Consider the following 17,814-nt stretch of genomic DNA (forward strand, 5'->3'; position numbering starts at 1 on the left):
GCTAAGCAATTAAAATGAAAGCGTTCGACGTTGATTTCGGATGCGAATTTATGAGAGAAATGAATGTCAACCGAGTTCTTGCAAAAAAACACCGCAACCTTACTCGGTTTCTTCATCAAGTTGTGGCAGCGGGCGAGTTGCAGCTAGCTTGGCTTTTAAACACACATATAGTTGGCAACTACTTCACTGAACCTAAACTGCAAATATAGGAAGGGCGAACGTTTGCGAAGCAGCGATTAATATTTTCTGGCATCTGCTGAACGCGCCACGAGTGAAGCAGCAGCCTTGTGCGCGTATTTGGCTTGGTTTCCAGCGCACAATGATTGCGTCACTATCTTGTGGTAACATGCCTCGCTGTGCTTGGCCACTGCGCTTCGCTAATTTTGACACTAAATTTGTGCTCCTTCATCGTTTCCTTGAAATACTTTCTTGCCCCAACCTGCAATGCCGGGTACTGAGAACAGGATTTTTTGTACGCAGTGATTTGGGCCTTTTCTTTAGGATGAAGCTCTTCCGGGCGAGCCAGGAGGCGTCCGGTGGTGGTAATTGACTTGAGTATTGTTCGCACCCCTTCCTTTCCGAGAATACGAGCCGAGGCAGTGCTGGCACCTTTTACGCATGGTCGGCATCGCGTCTTTGACGCTGGCGTATGCTTGTGCTAGGCGTAGAATTTTTTGCTTGTGTCTTTTTTGGTTTCAGGCGATACGTGGAATGAGCAAACTGTAGTATCCTTTTCTTCGGAGGTCAGTAAAAAAAAAATAGTCGCCGTATTCGCTTTTACAACGAGACGGAAAGCTGCGGTCTGCACTCAGCGCAGCGCCGGATCCGCATCGGCAGCTTCTCCAGTCCTCAAATTGACGTCACGACCTCTCTTGACCAATCACGGGCGGCGGCGCGCCGCGCGGCGTGCCCCGCGGCACAGGCCGCATATTTCGGCTAAAAAAGGCAATTCGCGCTTGGTTTTGCCTTATTTGGATGAGATATTCCAGTATACAGCATGAAAAACTATAGGATGCCGCTGCCATCCCGATTTTCAAAAAAAGTGCTTCAGTTTCCCTTTAAGTACGAAACGGAATGACAGAGGCGTAGTCTCGTAAGCCTTAGATGCCGTGCCGCGACTGGCCGCTGTTTGTGTTGTCAAAGGATAAGCCAGCCAATAATTAAGCTGCAGCATGGATTTTTCCTGGAAACGGCGACGTTGCGGCTATGTTCCTGCTTCTGCTGTTCACAGGAAGGAAGGGGCTGTGTTTACTTCGCTGGCAAGCAAATACGGGGAAACACCACAACCAAGCCTCTGGCGGAAGTAGAAGAGAGAATGCAATCCCTGCCGCGGTGACTTAGGTGCGTTTCGAATCGTCTTCCCGAGAAAAGCGCGAAACGTCCCAGGTCTTCCCGAGAATTGGACAAAACGTCCCATCTTTCCCTTCGCTTGATACTGACAACGGCGAGTCAAAGAAGTCAATCCTTTCCCCGGACGCTGCTGCTGCAAAAAAAGGACCTCTCTTGCGCTGGCAGTGACGTTCCGTTTGACAACCTCCCGTCAACAGCCAGTGCCGCAGTTCATTAGAAAATCTTCCTTTGCCACCACTGCTTGGCTAAATTGTATGCGTTGCAAGGGCGACCCCGCGTGCGCCGTACGCAGCCTCACCTTCGCTTCATACTACCCTTCATACTGCAAGGCTCCCAGAACTAGTGGCTTCCAGCATTGGTACCTGCTAGAAACTAAAATGCGTTTCGAGCCCCACCTAGCTTTTGTTTGCTTTTTGTTAGCATTTGCACTTTCTACCCTCCTAGTACATTCCTTACTTGATGGTGCTAACACAAAGCCTAGGGGGTTTGGTTCTGAGTCACACGGTGTGGCTCGTGATGCATTCCTAGAGTTCCAAGCCTGGAGGTAAAATTCCTAGTTCTGCCCCCTTCAGTGAATATGACTTCCATGAATACTACAGGAACCTTACTACCCGGAAACCCGCAGAGCTCTACACTTTTGACTAAAGGCTAATTCACTCTGGTGACTCGCGGAGCCACTCGAATCGTCACGGAGGGGGCGACCCCAATGAGTCGCCAGCGACATGTTTGGTGCCCGATTTCGCAGTCCTCCGTGCATTCACGTGACGGCAACTAAACTTTGCGCCTACGCAGGTAGCCATGGCGAGCAAGAAGATAATGGTCACAACACGTCGTTGTTGCCACACGAGCGAGAATCCTGTTGTCCCGTACATGTGATAATGACCCCCCCACCCCTCCCACCCTGCCCCCGTCAATGCGTGGCGGAGGGTACTTTTGCGAGTGCCTTCGGTTCGACACACGACACCTTCCTTTGTGCAGTGTCATTTGGGCTCGTGAGACCACTCATGTGGAGATTAGTTTCGAACCTTGCAACAGTAGGGCGGCTGGAGCCACGCAGGACCAATCGCGATCGCGAAGCCCGGCCGGCCCGTCCGAGACAAATATACCCTAGCCCGAGCCCGGCCCGGGCCCGGGTGAATAGACTTCCGCAAGGCCCGAGCCCGGCCCGCGGGCCGGGCCGGGTACGGGCTTTCGGGCCGGCCCGAGCCCGTGCACAGCTCTATGTTAAACTACAACACACTCTCGCGCTGTGCATTGAACATCGTGGTCTTCATCAACTTCCATCTGCTGCTCGAATAGATCAGATCGGCTTAACCTCGACCAGAGCTTAAGCTGAGTCTGATATCGTAACCAGACGTGCCGACGACCTAGCAAAGCAAAACTATTAGCCAACCAGGTTAAACATATGCTTTCGCACGCCTCTTTGGTTCAGCCGCGTTAAAACCCGATCACTTTTTTTTTGTTCATAGCAAGGAGAAGAATATTCAGGTTCCCAAATCTCAGCCTGACGTCAGCTTGACGTTGTCGTGCGAAGGAAGTGTTGGGGGTGTCCGAGCTATGATATTCTGCTGAAGAAAGCAATACTTGACGATAATTCATAACAGGATCCAGTACAGTTCGTGGCCCTTAACTGGCTCGTATTGTGGCCGGTATTGTAAAAAGTCCAGATTCTTCAAATTAGCCACAAAGAAACGTTAGGCCGACTATATAATGATACTGGTAAAGTTTTCTCAGGAAACCAGCCTTATAATTCTTCAGTGAAAAAGTGAAAACTACGCTAGTAATTTTTTCGTAATTTTTGTGCGTATAACTGAGCGTGTAACATGTGTTTTGCCCACAGAATTTCCGCACTCGAAACTCAGTGTGTAAAGTGTTGCAACTTTTCAGTACCGGATCTAATGATCGTATAAGCTCTTTTTTTGTGCGCGTAAATAAAGGAAACACTAAGAAAAGGTTTTAATTTATGGCCTGTTTTATTTTCTTCCGTGAAAATGTTTAGCGCAAACATTTAAATACTCGTTGTCTTCTGTCGACTCGGGGTAGCACAGTATACTACCTGAATGCTACGGCTTTCGCCTGAGAGAACGCGGTAAAAATATGCGTGGTCACGCGGACAGGAGAAACACGCCTTTGAAAACACAGTATTTAGCTCCTTCATCTTAAATCACACTATTCTGTCTGCATCACTGCAAGCAGTACTGCCTAAGTACGCAAAGTACCTCTGAAAAACAAAATGAGGAAGAAAACGCCTTTTCAAAACAGCGAGAATTTTATATGCAGCAAATAGCAATGCAGCAGTCCCCCCGTCTCTCAACACTAGCATCACGCCGCGTCGTTTCCCGCCTATGCTGACTTCATACATTTTATCATAACACAAGATCACAGCACCCTCTATTAACCGCCCCACTACGAACGTCCTCCAGGCTCAGTCACGGTAACCCGATAGCAGGCATCAGTGGCCACACGTCTGCTTACAACAACTCATTCTTTCCCAACGCAGTAGGACTCTGGAATTCACTGCCTAGCGACATCGCTTCGTGCACTGATCACAAAACATTCCGCGGGAAAATGAAAGTTCACTTCGTATAGATTTTGATCGCTTCTGCGCACTTTGTAGCGAATACTGTTTAATATATCTTTGAAGAGTGGTGTATCACCTGCTGTTGAACCCTGACATCATTACAGCCCCTGCTATGTTTGTTTGTTCGTTTTTTTTGTTATGCATGTTCACATCACTTTCGCCGTTGCAAACAAATATGTCTCCCCTTATGTGATGCCTTCGGGCCTTTAAGGAAACAGTAAATGAAATGAAATAGAAGCAGTTTTGTTTGGGTTTAAAGCAATGATGAATTTTCGTCTTGTCCAGCTGTGTTACAAAAGCTTACTTTAAGGTAAAGAGTGGAAAAAAGGTTGTGCCGAAACGCTCACCTCCCGGAAACTTGGGACACAGTTTTAATGAGTAGAGCTGACACCCGACAGGCTAAGCTCGCGACAGGTCTGTGGTTGACCGCGGCAGCCGGCGAACACTTATACTTTAACGAAAACGAAATTTTGCCCGCGCCAACGCGTATGCTCTTTTTTAAAGGCTTAACCGTAAGTCACATTTTTGCATCGTCCGACTTCAGCAGTTGCCACAGTTCTCTTGAACGACGCGAGGGGACGCAAAAGTCAACTAATTGACGCACTGCCCAGGAATAATTTATGCGCGCCACTGTCGTCACTGCGCGCAGGAGCCGTAAGCGTTTAATTTATACGCAAAACGTTGGTGCAAAATAGTGGCTAAAGTGAATAAGGCTCCCGCGACAAATTAATTATGCAGTCGCCCTACTTTTAGAGTGAAGTACACATCAGCTCGCTAAAGAAAAAGTAAAGCATAGAGGAGGCACGCAATATCGCTTGTCCGCACGCTCGCTAAAGTAATTGATTTTTCCAGCCTACAGCACACGTGTATTTTTAGCATCACATACCCGTACTACGAGCCGGCCCTTAAACAAGCGCAGTGTAGAACCCTTTGTTCGAAAACTGCAACGAGTGGACGAAAGCAGGTGTATTTATCAAAAGTTCATTTGTTTTGAGCAGCGGCTCGCAAACGTCATCACAGGGCGAACATTAGGCGATTTTAAATCCATGGGATATATTAGCCGAAGCCTTAGTTAAGCGGACCTGATTTAGTTACCAGGCGTAACATTTAGGTCGCACCAGGGGCGCTTCGAATAGAAAGAGTAGCAAATACCCTTTTGTCGACGAAAGTTCGCTGTAACAAGTTCAAAAGACAACGCCGCGTAAATTCCGTCGTTAGAAACAGAGCCTTTTGTCATGAGTTCCGGAATCTAAATTGATCGCGTTCATTCTATTTGTGTGGCACCTACTCATAGAACTTTTAAACCCGACGATTTAATTTCTAGAAAAATTTCCGCCGCTATCCAATGCTTTGACTCTTCTGCCAAGCGTTCGAAACTTCCTTTCGCACCTTTTGCTATGTACCAGTTACATGCGCCTTAATTACACTTTATGAGCATCGGAACTGGCATATATTTTTCCTTAAAATAATATGTACAAGAAATTGCAGTGTTCCAATTTTATTTAGCCTGAAACAAAATTTAATGTGTCTTATCGAAACAATAATTACCACTATAACAGGCCCTAGGTTACATCAAATTTGAGTGTTGCGATAAAGAGGCCGTGTATCCTACAACATGTAACTAGCGACATGATAAGATTAAGGCCTGCGGCAGCGGTATGACGCACACATCTTATGTGTAATTACAAACTTACTGAAACAAAAAACATAAGAGAGTCCTCTGGAAACCTCATGAGACATACGCTGTAAAAGGCCAGCATTCTTCCATTTTAGAGAGGCTTAACCTGTCTTGCATATGTGTGCTTCGTCTTAAACAGGAAACTAAAACCTCGTTTGCAGCACGCATCAAGAAGGCGCTTTCTTCGCGTCAAGTGCGTGAAAGATTGCACTTAAGACGTGTTCTTCATAACCGCATTCCAAACAAAAACCTCGGGAGGCAAGCATATGAAAGCGGCGTAATTTTAAAGTCAAACTTTGGCACACACTTCGGGTTCCTACACAAGCCACGGCTGGCAAAAGTTCATGAGTTCTGCATCTTCCGCTGCATAACAGTCCAAGGCGCTCGTCGACGATTCGCACATTGTCACCGCCTGCTGAGATTCCACCGGCGACGGTAAGTTGTCTCCGAAACGTGAGAAGTCGTAGAAGCCGTCCGCGTCCTCGAATGGAGCAGCTGTGACGTGTCGCTGTCGTTGGTCCGTGACCGCCTGGTACGGCACCTCGTCCACGTCATCGTCCTCGGTGTCTCTCTCGGAGCCTCCGCTACTGCGTCTCTGTGACGTGGCGCCGTGCTCCAGGAGCTCCTGTAGAGACTTGATGTAGTCCACCGCTGAGCGGAGGGTGTCCACTTTGCTCATCTTCTTGTTCTGCGTGAAGTTTGGCACGCGCTGTCTGAGCGCGGCGAAGCCCATGTTGACGAGTCTCACCCTGTTTCGCTCACGTTCATTCCTTCGTATCACGGCTTGCGAGTAGCCCGATGACATGACCGGCGCCGGCTGGTAGGGAGCTCTCCTAGTAAACCGCAGGATGTCGCCCGCCCTAGCGCGTGGGTGGTGGTGATGATGGTGGCCCGGTGCGCTACGTATCATCCTATACGAACTCATATTCCCTAAACTTTCGTTTCTGGATTGGCACAGTGGGGAAAGTGGACAGTGACACAGTATTACGCGACGTCACGAAGTAAGCCTGCATAGCGTCATGGTCTAGAACGCAGCTTTGTACCAGGGCAACAGCCTGAAGTGGCGAAGAGGTAGCGTTATAGCTTCATTGTCACTTCGGGCTTGACTCACGCAGTTATAGTTAACACACTTGGCGAAAAGTCTTTCTTGTTGCGTCACGACAGAAAGGGTGGAGCGATTCTCTGGACTTCCACCGAGTTATTTAATCGTATTAATCTGAATAAAACTAAGGTAGAACTTCTGGTTGTCTTTAAGTAATAAAAAAAAGATACACAACACGAAGGAACCTTGTCGTCTTGTTGTTGGCAAGTCGGAAAAAGTCTTTTGCGCAGTCAGACACTTGTCGGTATATTCTGCTTTTGAAACATCTTATATTTCCACAGATGTTTGCCTTCTTATTCGCGTAAAGTTAGTAATAAACCACACGTTGACAAACAACACACGAGAGACCACAGCTATCTTTGGCCTTCAGAGATAGTCTGCAGGAGGCATGGGCACAAATCAGTAGCACGTACCCAAAGGTGTGAGGACCATAGTCAATTACCGACGAAGGATCTGGATTGGTGATGAAAACAGAGGCCTTAAAAAGATAGAACGGATGTCACAGAGGTGTTCACACGCGCACGTTCTGCGAAACACAGCGGGCACACGTTGTAGTTGTAGAATCAGTCCTGGAAGGGGACGCCCTACCCCAGCTCAGCCATGAACGATCTTGGAAGGCGAGGGCCACAGGAGTCCCCGGGGCGCTCCAGAAGACAAGTCAGCTTCCGTGCTGCGTGTGCCTACCGTTGCGGGGGGAAAGCCTGCAGGGGCACTCGCACTCCGGCGGGGTGGTATACAGGCCAGGTGATTGCGTCTCGTTGTCGGGGCCTGGCAGGCTCTGGAAGCACGCTGAGTCTCTGACCACGCAAGGAGCCGCACGTGGCCTGTGCGGGTTCCGCGTGCGTCTCCCCTCCCAGACCCGATGGGTGGCCAATGGAAGTTGATCACGGAGACGAGAAAGCCCGCCCCCCTCCCACCCTCCCCCTTAACTCCTGGTTCCTGCCCCCCTCCTTGACTTCCTATACCTGCCTTGTTACTCCCCCCACACTCTCGCACCCCCGACAACCCCCCGCAACGTGTTGCTGTCTATGCTGCCACGTTTTCACTCAGTGATCGCGTGCTGTTTTCTTTTGTTTCTGCTGCTGCGAAGCGGCGGCTTCGTGCCTCGTGCGTGTTGTCTTTCGTGACTCTATGGTCCGTCTCCCGCCCCCTCCATCAGCATGCTTGCGCATGCCTGGTTCGTGTGGAGGGGGATGCGGGTTCGCGAGCCATGTCGTGAGTGAAAGGGGCGCCTGTGAGGGATTGAGAGGCAGGGGAAAGGGAGAGAGGTTAGAGTGGGCATCAGAACGGGGGCTGCTGCTGCTGCTGCTGCTGCTGCTGCTGCCTTGTTTGATGAAGACTGGAACGAAGCAAACATGCGGATGGTCAGATTGGGTCAAGCTGGTTCGCGTGGGGTTTGAGGAACGACGATGAACAATCGGCCCCTGTCTTTAGGTGCCCCGACTGTACGGTTATTACAGCGAAAGTTAGGGGAAATAGAAAACTAATTGCTTATAATATAGATAGTTTTACAGCGAGTGGATTTGCTGAAGCGGTGATGGTACATATTTTATTAACAAAATTCATGTGGGAGCATGCAAGTCCAGGATTCCTGAACATCAATTTTAATTGAGAGGCAACGAAAGTTTGTCCATCGCTCGCATCGAGTAGTGAAGACTGCTATAGAAAACCAATGGTGAACGTTTTTGACGATTATAAAATCGTTAATAGGCTCCGTGCGCTGCAGTTTGGGGAGAGTGCGTGGCGCCATCTGGTTAACAGAGGGGGCGAAAGGTGGGGGCATCTCTCGTTCAGTTTGCAGTCAGCGTGGAGAGCGGCAAGCTGTTTCCGCCGAAGGAAAAGATAAACTCCGCTAATTATGGGCGGCTCCTACTGCTGTGTTTACCAGTGCCATAACAGCTATAAAAACACTGCAACCAAGGTGCCGAAGATAAAATTTTATCGGTTCCCTTGGAGATCCTACGAAACGGAAAAGGGGGAGCGAGGGTGACTATTTCTGGAGGCTTAGGTCAGCCCTTTTTTATGGGGAAGGCTGTATCAGGAAATAATTTTAATTCTTTTACCCTTTTCTTCGTGCACTGCTAGCCCCGACGGAAAACCCTGGCATACGGTGCGGCTTGAAACCAGAATATGCAGCGCACATTTTGTGGGCAATGAGAAAAGTAACATTGCTTCGCACCCGGCCTATTTATTTTTATTTTATTTTCACAATACTGCAGACCCTCATTTGGGTCCAGGCAGGGAGGGCAGAAAAACACATTCACACAACAGTGTAGCACATATACAATCTAAAATAGCTCACAAAGTGCGTTGTCAAAATCAACAGCCGATATCACTTGTAGAGGCAGGGCGTTCCATTCGTCAATAGTTTTCGGGAAAAAAGAAAATTTAAAAGCGTTAGTATGCGCGAAGTATGGTGCTAAAGTGTGATTATGATGACGTCGAGTTCTACGCATTTCAGAAAACTGCACATAGGGGGCTGGAGAGATGCCTAGTTTTCCGTGGATTAGTTGGTGAAGGAAAGATAGACGGGCTATCTTGCGTCTGACGTGGAGAGGTTTAATATTATTTGCTGCCATTAACGAGGATGGGGAATCAGTTCTGTTGTACTTATTAATATAAAACGTACCGCGCGCCTCTGTATTTTTTAATTCTCTTATGTCTTTTTTTGTATGTGTTCCCACCATATTCCCCCCGTCTTATGGAAAAGCTGGCGGAATGATGCCTAGTGAAAAACTGCGGAGGTACTTCAGGTAAGCATTACTACAGAAAATAGAATGACGATGCACGACCTCATCATACATTCGTCTTCTGAAACATATTTGTGTGCCAACTGGCTCTGACGCATGACAACCCCCGTTATATCTTTTTGATTTGAAGGTCTGAGCGTCGTGCAGCAGACCGGGCGACTGCGGACAGTTCGGACGACAATGCAAAGGAAAGCGGTTCGCCATTCATCGAACAGGAATGCTCACCAGACCCAGAATACGAGGAGTCATTGCTTTCCGTTGGAGGTGCAGAAATGCCAGTGGAAGAAAGGAGCACATCCGTAGTAGGCGGCATATATTTCACTTTTTGGGATAAGAAAAAGAGTGTGCAATGCTTGATAGAATTTCGTGATCTGAACTTGGGTTTTTGCTACTTGTTTCTTTTGATTTTATGCAAGTTGTCGTTTACTCCGACAATATCGCTAATTGCGTTTGCGCTGTTTTTGAATATTAAACTCTAGTTAATGCGCACGTTACGTCTAAAGCGGATTTGCTACAATCGTTCTTGTTGTGTGCGTGTGTTTTTTGGAGTTGAAAGTTTATTTTCAAATAAATAAAACAACATACAGGAATATACAGCTTCGACGGTGTGAGCAACGTCTTTTTGTACGCTTTTCAGTTCGTTGTTTTTTTTCGGTACTTTGCTGCTGAGCCTTTCCTTTATCTACGTTGCGCTTAAACTAAGTGGCTCGCATCCGATATCGCTAACCAGTCTTCTCTGCGTGTGCAGATGACGCAGACCGACGCTCAATCATGCGAGGGCCCCTGCACCATTTTCCTTTCCGTGTCATCAGGTTGCACAGCTTCGACACAAGTGTGTCATATTAGCACTGTGAATTCTTCGACTCAAGTAGAGCCTGCCACTACGTCCATAGCCACCGGCGAAGACGAGAGAAGTTGTGTATTTCTCGGGTACAGTTCCCTTTATGAAAGAAAGGACGCCTTTGTGGAACTTTGTGGTGTGAGCACAAATGCCTTTGCATTGCTTCTTTCAGTGTTGGCTCCCCTTTGTGTTAGAAGAATTGATGTGCCAATCGCACAGAAGTTAGTTATATTTCTAATGAAGTTAAAGCTGGGTGTTTCATTTTCTAGCATTGCAGTGCTATTTGGCATCCACAGGACAGCAGTCAGTCGCATTTTTTATTTTGTATTGAACAACCTCGTCGCTGCACTGCAAGACTGGATACCGAATCCACCCATTGCAGTTGTCCAAGAATCTATGCCCTCATGTTTTAAACGGCACTACCCGAGGTGCCGTTTCATAATTGACTGTACGGAACTAAACACCGAGGAGCCCCCAACTATTGAGCAGCAGCGTGCTTTGTTTTCCCATTACAAAGGACATTACACACTGAAATTTTTAATCGCAGTATTGCCAAACGGAGTTGTAACATTTGTATCAAAAGCATACGGTGGAAGGGCTTCAGACACCCATATTACCTTAGAATCAGGATTTCTCGACCAAGTTGAGCCAGGGGATGTAATTCTTGACGACAAAGGCTTCCCAGGGATTCGGGCACCAGTAGAAGGTCAGAAAGCCATCATTGTCTTGCCCCCATTTTCTAAAGGCAATGACCAGTTTACATATGATTAACTAATGCAGACATATCATGTGGCCCAAGTGCGAATTCATGTCGAGCGGGTAATCGAGCGGATAAAGCTATTCAACATCCTAAACACCAGAGTTTCCACAGAGCTGATTCCCTACATGGACGACATCATGCGCGTGTGTTTACTAATCTCCAGACACCCATAATAAATGAAAGAGTGCAGCCTCATTAGCATTCTTCACTGCTGTCGGTTATGTGGATCTTTGAAGTGCAAGTTTAAGGGCACAAGGCCGACAACCTCTCCTTTCTTTCACCAGCTCAGTTCCTTCAACAGTGGGAAGGTCAAACCGGATGCTGTGTGGAATTTGTTCGTGGAAGTGCACCAGCATCACACTTTCGCTGACATGGTAAAATACACTCTAAGGAGGAGAGAGGGTGGGGGGTGCCTGCAAACTTGTTTCCATTTGAACGAAAACATCTTCGACGGAGGTCCATCTGGTTGGGTTTTTGAGATAGTTGAGAGAAAAAAAAAAACTGACACCAACCAATATTTTAATTTAGCCCAACATTCCGGGACCAACTCGGCCCCTTCTTCAGGGGTGACTAAAGTGTGCCAGCAGCAGCGAGGTGTTGCCTTCGCTTTCCCTTTGTTAGCACGTGGCGGAGTCCACTAACGTACGCAGAGGGAAGCGTTCCTGGAGTTCTATTCATCGCCGCCTTCGTGAGCCGGATGTGCCATGACTCCACATGTCGCCTCTTGAACAGGTTTGGTTCCACGGCCAAGACGCTCACCTCCTCGAAGGTTGGCGTCAGTTTTTTTTTTCTCCCAACTGTTTCCATTCACCACAGAAGTCAACTTGCGCTCCTCCCTCTACCCATGCCTGGCGGACTAGCATGACCCCCTCTTGGAAGGGCATTATTTGCCTTGTATGGGACATAGGTCACTAAAGCCTGGCCCGCATGGAGCGTTTTTTACCCGCGAAATCGCGTCGCGCGCCCAACGCCCGCGCCGGCGTCGACGAATTCACTCCCGCATGGTCAGCAGCCGAGCGGCGCGCGCTACGGGCGACGTTGACAAGATGGCTGCGCCCTGCTCGCCCACTTCGGAATAAATACATGTCACCGCTGGATTCTTCGACGTGATAGCTCGCTCAGATGGTAGCGGTTCGCTTTTACTTCGCACAGCTCGCCCACGCGTAGAGGTATAAGCGATAACTAGCCTGTGTTTTTCAGATAATTTCGCGATTTTCAAGCTCTTAGGCCTAACTGTGTTTACCTCGCAAGAACGACACCTGGTGAAGCAGTTGTCTAGCTTTTAGTCACTTGCTACATTTTCATCTATTAGCAGTTTTTCTACTTGGAACGAAAAAAGGCTCGCAATGCACCCATCGTAGTTATCAGTAATTACGAATAAAAAATTTCTTCAACACAGCGTTTATGTGCTTTGGCGTCTTGTCACTAGATGGCGCTACCGTTTACGCGTGTTCCTTATGGACGGCGCGGCCAGCTAAAAGCGACTCCTCCGAGAGACAACGCGCTGCTCGGCCGTTTCGGCCGAGAAACCCGAAGCCCAAGCCTCGGTACTATAGTGAACTAGAACTCGGTACCCTCGGTGTGTCAAACGCCCGTCTTTCCGGATAATAACTATGCTTTCCGGGAAGCACGACGCAGTTTTGGTGGTCAAGCTACAGTGCCAGAGAGAGCTCGCAAGCGCGTCTCTCTCGGCCGGCGTGGCTCCGCCCAGAGTCACGTGACGCCCGTTCCGGCGCTCATTGGCCTTCTGTCGCTGCCCTCTCCCGGCGTCGGCGCGGCGTCGACGTTTTTATCTGTTTCGACAGAACCCGACGATTTGGCAAAAACGTCCTCTCCGGCGGCAAAAAAAACGCTCCGGTGCCGTCGACGCCGACGAATCGCCCGGAAAAACGCTCCATGCGGGCCACGCAAAAAAACGCTCCGGTGCCGTCGACGCCGACGAATCGCCCGGAAAAACGCTCCATGCGGGCCACGCTTAAAGCGTGGCCCGCATGGAGCGTTTTTCCGGGCGATTCGTCGGCGTCGACGGCACCGGAGCGTTTTTTTGCCGCCGGAGAGGACGTTTTTGCCAAATCGTCGGGTTCTGTCGAAACAGAAAAAAACGTCGACGCCGCGCCGACGCCGGGAGAGGGCAGCGACAGAGGGCCAATGAGAGCCGGAGCGGGCATCACGTGACTCTGGCCCGAGCCACGCCGGCCGAGAGACGCGCTCGCGAGCTCTCTCTGGCACTGTAGCTGCGTCGCTTCTCGGGTATCTGCGTCGTGTAATTGCGTCGTGCTTCCCGGAAAGACGGGCGTTTGGCGCTCCGAGGGTACCGAGTTCTAGTTCACTATAGTACCGGGGCTTAGGCTTCGGGTTTCTCGGCAGAAACGGCCGAGCAGCGTGTTGTCTTTCGGAGGAGTCGCTTTTAGCTGGCCGCGCCGTCCCTCAGGTAGCGCCATCTAGTGACAAGACGCCGAAGCTCATCAACGCTGTTTGAAGAAATTTTTTATCCGTAATTACTGATAACTACAATGGGTGCATTGCGAGCCTTTTTTCGTTCCAAGAAGAAAAACTGCAAATAGATGAAAATGTAGCAAGTGACTAAAAGCTAGACAACTGCTTCACCAGGTGTCGTTCTTGCGAGGTAAACACACTGTATTTAGTTAGGCCTAAGAGCTTGAAAATCGCCAAATTATCTGAAAAACAAGGTCTAGTTATCGCTTATACCTCTACGCGTGGGCAATAGTAGGCGGAATAAAAGCGAACCGCTATCATTTGAGCGAGCTATCACGTCGAAGAATACAGCGGTGACATGTATTTATTCCGAAGTGGGCGAGCAGGGCGCCGCCATCTTGTCAACGTATCCCGTAACGCGCCCGTAGCGCGCGCCGCTCGGCTGCTGACCATGCGGGAGTGAATTCGTCGACGCTGGCGCGGGCGTCGGGCGCGCGGCGCGATTTCGCGGGTAAAAAACGCTCCATGCGGGCCAGGCTTAAGGAGCTGCTTTGCGATTTTGTGTAGAGAGGAATGCGCCCAGTGGTTCACAGGAAATACGAGGGGGTACCCAAAAGAAACCGGACTTATTTTTGTTTGAACTTATTTGTTCACATTTTCAGCACAGACCTTCAATCCCCTTCAAAGTATTCCCCACTTGCAATGATACGCTTGCTGCTTTGCGATTTTGTGTAGAGAGGAATGCGCCCAGTGGTTCACAGGAAATACGAGGGGGTACCCAAAAGAAACCGGACTTATTTTTGTTTGAACTTATTTGTTCACATTTTCAGCACAGACCTTCAATCCCCTTCAAAGTATTCCCCACTTGCAATGATACGCTTGCCGAATCTTTCATTCCATTTTTCGAAACATTGTTTAAATTTATCTTTTGTGATGCTTGACAGTGCCTCCGTCGTTTTTTTCTTCACCTCAGCAACATCAGCGAAACGCTTTCCATTCACCTATTTTTGCATTCTAGGAAACAAAGAAAGTAGCACGAGGCAAGGTCGGGAGAGTATGAGGGTTGAGGAATAAGGGTCATGCCATTTTTGGTGCAAAATTGTCGTAGAGACAGGGCTGTGTGAGCAGGGGCACGGCCGCTAGATACAAAGCGGCCGTGGCAGGGGCATTGCCATGATGGAAAAACCAGTCACCCGACCGCCACAAATCTGGCCGCTTCCACCGCACACTGTTGCCCAATCTTTTCAAAACATCCAAGTAGAAAGCCTGGCTAACTGTCTGACCCTGCGGAACAAATTCTCAATGGACGACTCCTCTCACGTCGAAAAAACAAATCAGCACTGTTTTGAGGTTTGGTTTCACCTGACGAGCTTTCTTGAGGCGAGGTGAATTTGAAGTTTTCCATTGGCATGATTGTTGCTTTTATTCAGGATTCGATTCAGGAACACTTGAGTTGTCTCCATAGCATCGTACTTGTACGTCTTTCTTAATATTTCAAGAGTTTCCATTCAACTTTTTCCGAGCAAAAATCAGAATTTCACCGGCGCACGCTGTTCACGAAAATCAGCCATTGCAAAAACGACATTCACACAAAACAGTCGTCACTATAAAACTCTGCCTAAACTAGTCTGACCTCCTTCAACGACGGCACTCGGCTTACTGACTCTGGAATGTTCGTTCTATGCGCTCCTAGTGGCAAAACGCGGTACCACACAAGCTTTGCCGACCAAAAAATTTAGTCCGGTTTCTTTTGGGTACCCCCTCGTAGTTTATGGGGGCGGGAGCTCGCATTTGACGTTTCATTCCTCGTTTATCCTCTGTGGGGTTCAGTGGGTAAACTTTTGCTTGCATATGTGCTACCTATTTCTTTGTGAATATGTAGTTTTTAATATTATCTCACCTACGCCTTTTGAGCGCATTGGTAGTATGTTGTTGCCTACAATGGCTAAAAGGTTTTGCATATTTCTTGGCATTTTTTTCTGCACCAATAAAAAAAAAACAATGAGTGGGTTACACTTCTGCGCATTTATTTCTTTCAATTAACAACAGAACCAACATTTTTCGTGAGGACACGTACCGTTGGATGGTGGCAATAGTTGATTAAAGAAAGCAAACAAAAGCAGAAGGGAAAGAATGCAGCCTCTCGCGGCAATCGCTGTCTAACATCTGTAGGGTTAGGTTAGGTTAGGTTAGGTTAGGTTAGGTTAGGTTGCGAGCTGCGACCAGCGGAAAGAAAAGGAATAGGGAGAGGAAAGTGAGGAGAAATACACGGTAGCGATAGCATGAAATGACAGGAGGAGCTTTGTACATTATTTACAAAATGCCGTTGTGCATTCATTTAATTAAAACTCTAATCTGGGCGAGTTGGTTCATAGCTTGAAAGGAGCATACGTACTTGCGCGAAAAACGGGACGACAACAAGGAGACACAAACGACATGTACAAAGCGCATGTACAAACACAAACATGTCGTTTGTGTTTCCTTGTTGTCGCCCCGTCTTTCGCGCAAGTACGTACTGTTGTGGCGCACAGGAAAGCTCGAACCCGGGCTCCATTTGGTAGCGTGTTGAGTGAGTCGTCGGGCTGAGGAAAGTCTGAAGCTTCGGAGTTGGAGATACGAAAACAAGCAGATTTAATGGCAAGAAACTAAGACACTTATTTACATAAATTTACAAAAGAAGAGCAAGGAGTCAAAATTTAAGAGTTCATGACGTCGAACGACTGGATGAGCCTTTTACCCGGTGCCCAGAGCGTTCGTGCTCACTTTGGGCGCAGGTTAAATAGCCCAAGGCTCCGCCCTTTCACCAGGCGGCAATTCATCGTGACACAAAAGATCGGCACCACACAACACAGCCAACGAAGACACCTGTCGTAGAGCCCACACGTGGGAACTGGCGAGGTGGAGCGTAAGTCGCATCTCTGTCGCACTGCGAGGCAACCATACTGTTGTCAGCTCACGTCCATCGAACACAGGTGTGGCATGATGACGTCGCAGCCGCAGCTGCGCTAGCTTCCTCTGATTCGTTCCGGTTTTTTTTTTCCGACGAGGGGCAGCCTTTCTTCCCCTGTCGTCGGTTGCTTCTCGAAAGTCGTTGGCACCGAGCCGAGCGTGGGAAGAGCATCCATCGACCATTTCCTAGCTGGTCATTCTTTTTGGTGGGGTCTGATTGTAAAACATTTTATTCGCCGAGAAGAGCTTGGCAAGAGGTCGCGTTAAGTGGTCGAGAGTACATAGCCCTCGACGACTTTGTCAGCCCACTCCACCGCCAAAACTTGCGTTCTGGGGTCAGAGCTAGCCAGCACGGTCTCCCACCGCTCGAGAGAAGGAGCTGTAACTAGATCACCCGGAGGTGGCTCTATTTTGCAGTCCCACAGGATGGTAGCACGTTGGCCACAGTGTTTGCAGTTTGGGTTGTAAAGATCTGAATAAATGTGCGCGAGGAGTGATGGGGTGCGTATTGATCTCGTCTGTAGACGACGCCACGTAACCTCTTGTTCTTTAGTCAGGCTTTTGTCCGGAGGGGGGAAAGATCTCCTCTCTAATTTAAAATGATTGGTAAGATCATGATATGTGATCATTGAGTCCTTCGTGAAATTCAGGGAGCCAGACTCATCCACTGCCCGGTCGACGAAACCTCGGGCTTTATTGTGGGCTGCCTCGTTCCCCGGATTCCCCGAATGGGCTGGGACCCACATCAATTTGGAATAATTTGGTGAGAATTTGGTTGCGTTAAGGATTCTAAGGGAGGTGTTTGTAATTCGCCCTTTAGCGAAATTATTGATACCCATTTTGGAATCGCTGAGGATGATGCTCCCTTGGGTATGTGCTAGGGCGAGGGCTATAGCCGCCTCTTCTGCCGTTTCAGAGGATTTCGTTTTGATTGTCGCCGAGAGGATGTGGTCACCATTCTCGTTCACAACCACAATTGCAAAGGCATTGGTATTTTTGTATTCTGCCGCATCTACATAAAGTGTTGCAGCGCACTGTCTGTATTTCTTATGTAAGGCTTTGGCTCGTGCTTGTCTTCTACCCTCATGGTGTAAGGGGTGCATGTTTTTGGGGAGTGGTTTGATTAGTAGGGCCGTCCCATAGTCGCGGGGTAAGTCTACTTTAGCATCGTTATTCGTAGGTTGAAAGTTAATTCCGAGCCTGGTAAGAATACTCCTGCCAGTTCTGGAATTGGCTAATCGCGCTGTTTGAGCCATTAAATGGGCTTCTTTCAGTTCATTGTAGGTGTTATGTATTCCTAACCTCATAAGCCTTTCGGTTGAGGCATTTAGTGGGAGTCCTAACGCAGCCTTATAGGCCTGCCGTAT

At 48.6% G+C, this 17,814-nt stretch overlaps 2 protein-coding genes across 2 annotated transcripts; one reads left to right on the forward strand and one right to left on the reverse strand.

Moving 5' to 3' along the window:
- The first annotated feature begins 4,873 nt into the window (after window positions 1-4,873).
- Window positions 4,874-11,971, forward strand: LOC149330224 (uncharacterized). Its single transcript, XM_089560835.1, has 3 exons — window positions 4,874-9,464; window positions 9,592-9,763; window positions 10,210-11,971. The coding sequence occupies exons 1-3, from the start codon at window positions 9,370-9,372 to the stop codon at window positions 11,071-11,073; spliced, it is 1,131 nt and encodes a 376-aa protein (XP_089416961.1). The 5' UTR covers window positions 4,874-9,369; the 3' UTR covers window positions 11,074-11,971.
- Window positions 4,912-6,923, reverse strand: LOC149330225 (uncharacterized). The gene has a single exon (XM_089560836.1). The coding sequence runs from the start codon at window positions 6,532-6,534 to the stop codon at window positions 5,926-5,928; it is 609 nt and encodes a 202-aa protein (XP_089416962.1). The 5' UTR covers window positions 6,535-6,923; the 3' UTR covers window positions 4,912-5,925.
- Window positions 11,972-17,814: the final 5,843 nt, after the last annotated feature.

The sequence above is a fragment of the Amblyomma mixtum genome, chromosome 9 (genome assembly GCF_055824585.1).
Source record: "Amblyomma mixtum isolate Tamu chromosome 9, ASM5582458v1, whole genome shotgun sequence".
Lineage (NCBI taxonomy): Eukaryota > Metazoa > Arthropoda > Arachnida > Ixodida > Ixodidae > Amblyomma > Amblyomma mixtum.

Coding starts and splice junctions, on each gene's coding strand:
- LOC149330224 (XM_089560835.1), top strand. CDS start 9,370: ATGTCTTTTTTTGTATGTGTTCCCACCATATTCCCCCCGTCTTATGGA. Junction 9,465..9,591: donor AAACTGCGGAGGTACTTCAG/GTAAGCATTACT, acceptor TTTGATTTGAAG/GTCTGAGCGTCGTGCAGCAG. Junction 9,764..10,209: donor AAGAAAGGAGCACATCCGTA/GTAGGCGGCATA, acceptor CTGCGTGTGCAG/ATGACGCAGACCGACGCTCA.
- LOC149330225 (XM_089560836.1), bottom strand. CDS start 6,534: ATGAGTTCGTATAGGATGATACGTAGCGCACCGGGCCACCATCATCAC.